The sequence below is a fragment of the Triticum urartu genome, chromosome 6A, assembly GCF_056163025.1.
Source record: "Triticum urartu cultivar PI428250 chromosome 6A, HENAU_Tu73, whole genome shotgun sequence".
Classification (NCBI taxonomy): Eukaryota; Viridiplantae; Streptophyta; class Magnoliopsida; order Poales; family Poaceae; genus Triticum; species Triticum urartu.
In genome coordinates, this window is record NC_141878.1 from 15,530,123 (window position 1) to 15,539,892 (window position 9,770).

The 9,770-nt window shown below is 44.4% G+C and overlaps 2 protein-coding genes across 4 annotated transcripts; one reads left to right on the forward strand and one right to left on the reverse strand.

Moving 5' to 3' along the window:
- The first annotated feature begins 1,304 nt into the window (after positions 1–1,304).
- LOC125514453 (protein GOS9) lies at positions 1,305–2,338 on the forward strand. Its single transcript, XM_048679798.2, has 3 exons — positions 1,305–1,479; positions 1,559–1,774; positions 1,906–2,338. Exons 1-3 carry the CDS (start codon positions 1,324–1,326, stop codon positions 2,152–2,154), a joined length of 621 nt encoding a protein of 206 aa, XP_048535755.2. The 5' UTR covers positions 1,305–1,323; the 3' UTR covers positions 2,155–2,338.
- A 399-nt stretch (positions 2,339–2,737) lies between these two features.
- LOC125514452 (transcription termination factor MTERF8, chloroplastic-like) lies at positions 2,738–7,390 on the reverse strand. Of its 3 annotated transcripts, none has more exons than XR_015608093.1 (4): positions 6,112–7,390; positions 3,758–5,181; positions 3,438–3,627; positions 2,738–3,336 (listed from the first exon to the last, which is right to left on the reverse strand). XR_015608093.1 is itself a non-coding variant. In XM_087527818.1 (1 exon), the coding sequence occupies exon 1, from the start codon at positions 7,286–7,288 to the stop codon at positions 6,134–6,136; it is 1,155 nt and encodes a 384-aa protein (XP_087383944.1). In that variant the 5' UTR covers positions 7,289–7,389; the 3' UTR covers positions 5,902–6,133. The 3 variants fall into 3 exon arrangements, 1 of the variants encoding a protein (XP_087383944.1); XR_015608094.1 differs by having other exon boundaries at positions 2,925–3,336; positions 3,758–4,877; XM_087527818.1 differs by lacking the exons at positions 2,738–3,336; positions 3,438–3,627; positions 3,758–5,181 and having other exon boundaries at positions 5,902–7,389.
- Between the last annotated feature and the right edge of the window lie 2,380 nt (positions 7,391–9,770).

A 9,770-nucleotide genomic window follows, 5' to 3' on the forward strand; every position in this document is an offset into this window, starting at 1 on the left:
GCAAAGCAATTTCGAGCATCTTTTTTGCATTGACCAAGGGCCAATCCAATCTTGGCATTAAAACCACGGCCGGATATGATCATGTGAGCTGAGTGACTCACCAAGACCTATTATAGTAGTATATCGATATCTCTTTGATCGATGGTTCTGCCGCTGGCCATGCTCCTACTAGTAGCCCCATGAGCACCTTCCTTGCATTGTCGCTCAGATGCCAGGGCCTGGAAGCATTGGATTTACTTAGACACATTGTTCTATCTCGTTTGGGTAAACAAAACGGTTTATTGTGAGAATATCTAATTTTCATTCGGCCCCTAATGCACCTGGGACAGAGGGATACTGCTTACTCTCTATGTCCCATAATATAAGATGTTATTACATCCAATTTAGAGGGAGTATATCTGTAGAAGAACAGAAGTGAACAATAAGTTAAAACGTACTAACAACCGCCACTTACCAAGAAGCTGCTGCAATGTAGGCAGCTATTTTGAAGATTATGAGTAATTAGTCAAAACAAAACTAGCTTTACATGTTTGTTCTACTCAATTCTTAATGTCGTGCAGCAATAGCATGTGGCATGAGTCAGACCACCGGGCGAGCTAATCCTCCTGATGCACGAGAACAAATATAAAAGGGATTATCTGTATGAATACAAAAATATGAGTCAGGCCATTCTGATGCACAAGAATACAAAAGGGATTATCTCTATGAACAAGCAACCCCAAGTATGAGTCTTCCATGCCTATAAATACCACTGGTTGAGCTTACGTTTTTCACACAGCAGATCCAGATACAAGCCTACTCTGAGCTATAGCTAATACATTGCATTAGTACTAGAAGAGATTACACTTGTTGTCCCATCCTCATCCATGGGCCATGGCCAATACCCCGGATCTCCTGATCACCCCTTTCGGTGGTGACAACTTGGAGACCGCGGAGCTTAGAATGCAAAACCTGTATTTGCACCATCTCTATGGCGGAGCAAGCCCAAACCAAGAAGACATAATTACCAGAGATGATGCCGGCAAGCATGGATTTGTCAGCACCGTCGTTCACAATTGGACAATATATGATGCTGATACTGCCGAGAGAACTCTAGTTGCTCGTGCGCAAGGCCTGCATATCCTTGCTGGGACCTGGCACCATTCATTCACCGTGGTGTTCGAGGCTGGAAGGTAAGCAATCAATCCATCATATGTTCTTCAATTTATATTCACCCTGTCCTGAAGTACTTCATTATGCAGTAGGATTGTTGGTTTGTCACATATATACTTACATGATAAGCGTGATGAATGACACATGTTGAAGGGAAGCACTCTAGAGGTAATGGGAGCATCCGTCGAAGAACATAGTCCATGGGCCATTGTTGGTGGAACGGGTGACCTCTCAATGGCACGTGGTGTCATCAAACGGAGGTTGCATCGGAAGATAGATGGTGGACTGATTCTGCAGCTTACCATCCATGCATTCTGCGCCCCGGAGGTGAGAATTTCCAACGCTGTAGCGTGCGTACGTCTGTCCAAGGATAAATGCTAACAATGCACTCCATTATGTCATGCAGAGTTTCCCCGCTTTCGATACGTCGTCTGTACTATGGGGTGGAATCAAGTATGGTTCAGTTGTCAAAAACATAGTGAAACCTTGGCGCCTAGAAAGCGTGACCATTAAAGCCGAGGGTATAGTGGATTCAATTCAGTTCTCTTATATCGACCAAGATGGGGTGAGGCGTACCGAAACTCGTTTGGGGGAAGGTGGTGGGGACGGCAGCACTAATACGGTGAGTGTTTTCATATCTAGTTGCTTCTCTCATTCATCATGCATGTCCGATGCCTTAAACTATATATATGTGCGGCTCGGTCACTAACTTGCTGATACCTTTTCGTCATGATCTCTTATGTGAATTTACAGATCAATTTGGCCCCCAAGGAGTACGTGAAGGAACTGTCGGGATCTTATACTATGTGGGCGGACTTTAGCCAGATAGTTTTAACATCACTCAAGCTTGTCACCAATTTCAATACCTATGGGCCTTTTGGAAAAGTTGCTGGCACTCCTTTCAAAGCTGATATACCAGAAAACAGCATCGTCGTGGGCTTCCATGGACGTGCTGCGAGATTCGTCAATGCAATCGGTGTTTACACCATGAAAACTAATTAGTCCTGCTTGTTGTTACCCACCATAGTACGAGTACTATGTTTTGCTTAATTTTTCCTCCCAAGTTCCATTCAATAACTTTAAGCCCGGGGTACCTCCCTGCGCTAGCTGTTTGCTTCATCCGTTGTTCAAGTGCATAATAATACTATCAAAGATGGCCAGGGTCATCCCTATGCCACAAATTGCATCTTGGTGTTCCCTATTTCATTGGTGAAAACAATTACTACAACTACTCTCTACGAGACCGAAATCATAACAGTGTGCAATGAATAAGTTCTATATGGATGTGGAGCTTGTTTGAGCTAAAAACTCTTCGGTTTCTTTGTTTGAGATTATTACCTTGGTGCAAAGTCTATAACACATCTAAGACTTTATCTATGGCATACTTAAAAGGGTTTGAGAAACAAGTTGGAGCACATTCCTATAAGGGCATGAGAGGAGAAGCTCGGGACAGAAGGAGGGAGGGAGTGGCGCATTCAAGCGCTTCTGAGGTTGCCTTGAAAACCCTTTCCTAGACTCTGCCGTGGAGCCCATTTTTCACACACAAGTAATTATGCACTGCCCTTTTGGATACTGTTGCAGTGCATCATGCCATGGACATCGTCAAACGTCAGCCCTGTCGACGGTGTTCCAGGGCATGTCTTCTCAGAAAAGCAAACAGACGGACCAAGGCACGATTTAGAGGAGACAGGGGAGGGAGCAATGTGCACATCTTCTATCTTCTATATCTAAATAGCTAGCCCCCACTAAGGTATTTTTCTTAACATGCAAGCATGCCACCTCATCATTCAACATGCATAAGAAAAGGCCCACCTCAACATGCAACTATGCATATTAAAAATCCACTACAACATGCATGCATGTAAAATTCCATTTTATTATGCTATTTACATTTAATTCTTATATACTTTCAGAAACTATTGTTTCAAGAATTCATGTTCCATATAATCAAAATCTCATTGAAATATTGCAAACATTTTCGCAACAACGTGTGGGGCATCATCTAGTATATTCAGTAGGCAAACACTATACTTGCCCTACAATAAAAAGTCATATATACATGCTCAAAACCATTTCTCAGCTCAAACTTTGTCGATCCTCCTTCGGAGTCGCGTTTGTATAGACAAAAGCCCCAGCCGCTGCCATGCTTCATCGTCTCCTCCTGGAAGGAGCAACCTCTTACCCCTGGAAGAATGAAAGAAAGCACCACCTACATTCAGTAAACTGAAAACCTTGAATTTGGGTGGATCAGATAAAGACAAACACCTCCAGTGGTCATGTCTTACCTCCCTGCCTTTTAAGCAATCTCCGGCACCTATTGGCCGCGTTGTTTCGACGATCTGTAGCTAGGTACATTCCCTGCTGCATCTCAGGACCTACCTAGGAGCGCTTGATGTGGCTGTAGTTTGGACTATCTTGTGCTGCTCTTCTCTCCGATTATTGAGTTGAACTGAATCCCCGTACGTGGCACCATACCTGTACATGTTCAAACCCAGCCCCTGTTTATTTAGACTCACCGATTTATAGTCATGTCCAATCCCCTGGATATGTCTCTGATTATAAGGCTCTCCTCTTTGTGTAAAACGCAGTTGGTAAACAACCATACCGAGTTAGTTGCTGCTCTTCTCCTTCTCCTGGTCCTCATCGCGTCGATTGCTCATCATGGCCTCTTGCGTGAGTTTTTCGGGATTAATTCAGGAGCTGTATTTTATTATCAACTGTCATCACATTGCCTTCATGCAGTAAGTTCACTAGTGAAGTTTATTTATCTACTGTAAATAAATATGCATAAATGTTGGACAAATAGATTCCACAAAATAAGAATGATCCAAATCAGCTAGCCTTTGCACTTGGAATTCATCACATGCCTTCAATACATTTTTTAGATACTAAACGTACGCTTTACACTTCAAGGTAAAACAGTTCTATCCGCTGACAGTGAAACTAATAAAAATGACATTTCGCTTTTGGTGAACTTTTATATGAAAATATGCCTATTTTAATATACTAAATTGGGCATTTATGAAAACGGCAGGAGAATCAAAATCCTCTAATCGCTGATGTATTTAGGATAAGAAAGTGATTTCTCATCATAATTAGTTAAGCCCAGTCCCAATATTCTGAAAACATAAGAACTCTTTGTCATACAGATGCTGCTGTAATGATGGAAAAGGTTGAAGTGAATCATACATAGAAGTTTACCCTTTTAGCTTCTGGCAACCAAATATAGAATATGTTGTTCTGTGCGGGGACGCACAGTTTACAAACTTTGTTGTAAGATTGCTGTTAACTTTCTGCTCTGGTTCGAGTTAAACCTAGGCTCCTGAAAGATTTCTAAGTGCTTACTATAGCTTCACGCTTGAATAGGCTATAATAAGATTCAGAGTTTGCACATGGAGTCTGAAAGATTCAGAGTTAATGCTCAGCTCTGATTCAAATTCAGAGTTCAGAATTCATACAAACTGTTCACACCCAAGTGAAGATCCAACAAGATGCAAAAAATGATTAAACTACCATATGCTAGTTTATTCACATCAATAGTACAATACTAGAAGGATTACTTAACTTGCAAAATTCAAAAAAGAGAAAAATAGGAGCTTCCCTTAACAGAACTCGTGCCACCGTCAGGCCATACTTGTCACTGAAGCTTCAAGGCATCATCCCAGCAGGGCCTTCAGAACAGTATAATACAGCAAAGCTATAGCCGCCATGTTTTGTCGCGTTTCCTGGAAGAAGAAGAAAGCATCATCAATATCCGCTTTCAGCACATTTCACCTGGAAGAAAGAAAGCACCATCCACATTCAGTAAATCAGTATGCTCCTGTTGCGCAGCCACTCTTTGCTTGAGAAAAACCTCCACGCCTTCTCACCTGGTGGTAAGTTGCTCCATTGATCAACCTGGTCCCCTCGCCTGCATTTCATTCATCTTGTTTCTATAATTTCAACAAGCACCACAGAAGGGACACACAGCTAGCTGATCTTCAAATCACATCTCTTGGCCAGTATAGCATGGGCCACTCCTTTGCCTTACTGCACGCACACACCAGAGATCACATTTCTTCCAACTTCCACAGGCTCACATCAGGGACAAACAAATGTGCACCATCCTCACAGGTTGCTTCGTAGACTGAGGTACGTAGTAATTCCTATATTTGAAATTCTGCAAGATTCCAGACTACATGGAATCCCATCCGGCTTTTTTCCTTTTCCTCTTCTGACTTTCCAGATAGAAATTTGCAAAAATGACGGTACATAAGACCCACTATACTACCCTAAACAAATATGCTAAGGGATAAATATGCCCTCGCGATCAATATAGATAGTGCGATTATGGAATGACAAAATTAGCTAAAAGATATAGCAGAAATTTACATGGTAATGCCATAACCCTTTTTAAGGTTACCATAACTTAAGTATGTCCTCTGTTTTTCAGCACTATGCAATACAAGCATCAATTTGCTTCTCCAGTACAAATACCAGGGCATTAGAAATTTCTGTTTACATAGTGATATACAAGTAGGCTTTCAACAAAAATGCAACTAGCCTACTACTCAACTATTCAGTTTCGAGATCAGATTCCCCTAGAAAAGTATCACTCAGAAGGCCATCCAAAACTACAAGAGATAAATAAACGAAAGCTGATACAAACTACTAGTCAGAAACAGAAACACTACTCCCAGGAATTTCGAGACTTCATGTCATCTTCATGGCCAAAATAAGAACATTCTTTCATGAAAGGCAGATGGAGGATTGCACTGAAAACTGCAATGGACATTTTAGAACACAAAGATACAGAGTGTGCAGAAATACTACTCATTGATACTTCAAAGAAATTGGCAGAATGCCGTGATCTCACACTCTCCTAGTTCCAAGATGTGTGCAATATGACAACACGAGGAAGGACAAGTTCATAGCAGTGCAATGCTTTTTCTTCTCTACTGAATGACATAATGAACATACCAATTTTCTTATTAGTCTTGGTTCATGTGAAACTGAATCTAGCTGGAACCTCTCCTCTGCAAGCTGCTCCATAGTCATCAGCGAGGTGCGGTGCAGCATCCTTATGGGGGCATATGAACTTCTCGACGAATACCTTCTTGCTGATCATGACTGCAGCATAGTAGTCCCGGTCGTGATCTAGCAATCCATTTTCCTTGAGAAATTTGACAACGTAGTACCGGGGTCTGAGCCGGCCCTCCAAGCTGTATGTGAGTATTGCCGGACGACAAGCAATGTATGCCGGTTCCAACCCCACCTCGGAGATGAGGAACTCGGACCTGCGCTGCAGCGATTCCTTGGTCCTCGTTAGCAACGTTGGAGCCTTAGAAAAAGCAATGCCCACCTCGGCATCCGACCACCTGAACATTTTCTTCAAGTGCTCTACATTGGCGGTGATTTTCTCCTCGCTGAGGAATGCAACAGCGTTTAGCGCATGTCTGAACATCGGAGATCCACGGGGTACACCAAGACCTTCGACGCAGGCCACTGCTGTGCGGATGCGTTCCGTGCTGATGCCGAGCAGGGATGGCCTAGCTATGCAGAGCCTGGCAATATCACAAGCACCTAGCCCGCACTGGTGCAGATAAGCGACATTGGGCTTGACGACGCCGTCGAGGTCAGACGAGAGAAGGTAGAAGTTCCTCTTGAGGGCCCGCAGGAAGTTGTCAGAGGACCCAAAGAGAGTGAGGTAGTAGTGCAGCCTGGAGACAATGGATCTGCAGCGGAATTTGTGACGGGACAGCGAGACGAGGCGCGCGATGTCAGAAGGCGAGAGTCCGAGGTCGGTGAGCCCGACGACGTTGGGTGCCAGGGTTTTCTCCACTTTGGCGCAGAGGAACTGCGGGTCTCTGGCGACAACGGAGGCGACGTCGGCGGCGGAGAGGCGGAGGCCGGCGAGGAAGGCGAGCACGGCGTCGGGCTTGGCGGGGGACTTGAGGTGGGAGAGCTTAGCGGAGGCTTTGACGGCCTCGGGTCGGGTGAGGCCGCAGGTGGAGACCAGGTACTCCTCCACGACGAAGCTAGGGCTTGGGGAGACGGCGGGCGCCGCGGCGGCGAGGAGGCGGCGGACAGGGGATGCGGGAGAGGTTGCTGGACATGATATGAGATGGGCGATGACGCGGCTACGTAGCTGGAGCATGGCGGCGCGGCGGCGAGGGATCCCGGTGATGGGGAACGACGGCCGGTTGACAAAGTGCGAGAGCGAGAGGATTAGCGTGGCCTTGGCGATGACAAGGTGACCCCACGCGTCACTTGCTCCTCTGCTCTCATGATGGTCTGGGCTGGGACTGGGATGGGATGGAGCCAATCGTATACACGTTTTTTTTATCTTGTGGCATATTGCAATGAAGGTTCTTTTTTCATAAAAAAAAACTCTTCCTTTTCCCGTCAATAAAAAAAATCTTTATTTTGTTTGAGAAAAATGATCAATAAATTGATCAAAACAACTAGGTTACAGTTGGAGTACAAAATCTCTTATAATCATTCAGGGACATTCGCCAAGGCGAAGAGATCCGCATTTCTTGCAAGTTCAGTAAGACCATGAGCCAGGATTTTATGGACTGAGCCAGGATTTCAGGTCTTTGCCGAGTTTCTTCGCAGGAGCTCGGCATCGAGGTGACCCCTGGAAGTCCGTAATAAAAAAAAGAAAAAGGCAAAAAGATTATCGAGTTTTCTTAGTCAAAACCCGAAAATTTTAGACCGTCATCACTTCTCCATCGCCTTGTTGTTGGTGGGCCCCACTTGCCAAGACACTACTAAGTTTTTGGCCAGCGGAACTCGGCGAATGTGTGACACCGTTGTCCGGACGTGCTTCGGGTTGGTGCTGATCATCCATGGCACGGAGAGGCTCAGCTTGGCGATGTCGCAATCACCTAGCCCGCACTCACGCGGGAACGCGACATTGGGCATGACCACCCTGTAAAGGTCGCCCGAGAGAAGGCATGATCCGCGCTTAAGAACCCGGAGGGGGTCCTCAAAGGAGCCAAAGAAGCACATGCAGTATTTTCATATTGGAGACGATGGATATACAACAGAGTTGGCCCGCCGTGCAATGTCAGAACGAGAGAGGCCAAGGCCGGCGAGCCCGACGGCGACGGGGGCCATGGTTTTTTTGACGCGACACAGAGGAACATCGGGTCCTTGGCAACGAGGGCGGTGACGTCGGCACCGGAGAGCTGAGGCCGGCGAGGACAACGTTCGGATTGGATGGGGATTTGAGGTGGGAGAGCTTAGCGGAGGCCTTGAGTGCCAGCGCTCGGGCAAGGCCGCAGGTGTCGACAGAGGCCGTTGTGGCAGATATGAGGGGGTGGAGCTGGTACCTGGGAGGGGGTGGAGCAGAGAGGAGCTGGGTGAGGATACAACACCAGAGCTGTAGCATGGCGGCGGCGGCAGGGGGATGAGGAAACCGGCGGCGGCGGCGAGCAAGACCATAGTTGCGTGGTCTGGGCCAACCGGAAAATGTGAGCTTAGTGGGCCTTGAAAGCCTTTTATTTTAACACTTGATGAAAGCCCGTACCTTGGAGAGAGAGAGGGAAGGGGATGTGGAGCAGAGAGGAGCATAATGAACGGGAAATTTTGTAACAGGGAAAACCATTTTTGAAGTTCCAAACTATACCTTGGTAACTAAAGTTGTGTGCTCTGGGCCAACCGGAAAATGGAGCACGGCGGTGGCTACGAGGGGACCGGGAAACGAGGACCTTCTATCTGCCGCTCTTTGTGGCAGATTGGCAGAGGTTCACACATGCGGGCAGTGCAAGTGGGCGAGCGATCAAACTCTAGCGCGGTGCCTATGTAAAATTCGCAACAAAAAAAAAACACGTGGTACTAGCGATCGAAATCGGTATCCCACGCTAAATAACGTGTAAAGCTAGCCGGCACACCTACCTGTTAGTGACTAATTGGCACCGCGAACTATTAAGTATTATAGATTACAACGGTATATCCGAGTATTTTTTCCAAAAGCATCGAACTCTTTTCAAAAATTCTAAACTTTTTTGAAAAAGCAAACAACATTAGGAAAATGTGAACAATCATTTCTGTGAAATTTTTTGAAAGCATGGACAAGATTTTCAAAGTCCATTCTTTTTGAATTTTCAAACTCTTTCAGAAAAACATGAACAAAATTGTAAACGTGAAAAAAATACCAAATTTCTATACAAAGAACGTGATTAAATTTCCAAATTCCGAACAGTTTTTTAAAAAGTGAACAATGTTTAAAAAACATGAAAAAATATAGAAATACCGAATTTTTTTGTAAAAAAGTGTACAAATTTTGAAAAACATGAAGAAAAAACTGAAATTATATACAAAACACGTGCACAATTTATGAAAGGATGCACAAATTTCAAAATTCGTAACAATTTTTGAAACAAGTGAACAATTTTTGAAAAACGTGAACAAATATTGAAATTCTGAACAATTTTTAAAAGGTGATTTTTTTAAAAACAACTTGAATAATTTTCTAAAACATGAAAAAAAATCCATAATTTTATACAAAATGTGAACGGTTTTTGAAAACATGAACAAAGTTCGATTTTCAGAGCATTTTTGGAAAATGTGAACGATTAGTTTAAAAATAGAACATTTTTGGTAAAACATGAAAAAACATTGTAATTCCGAAG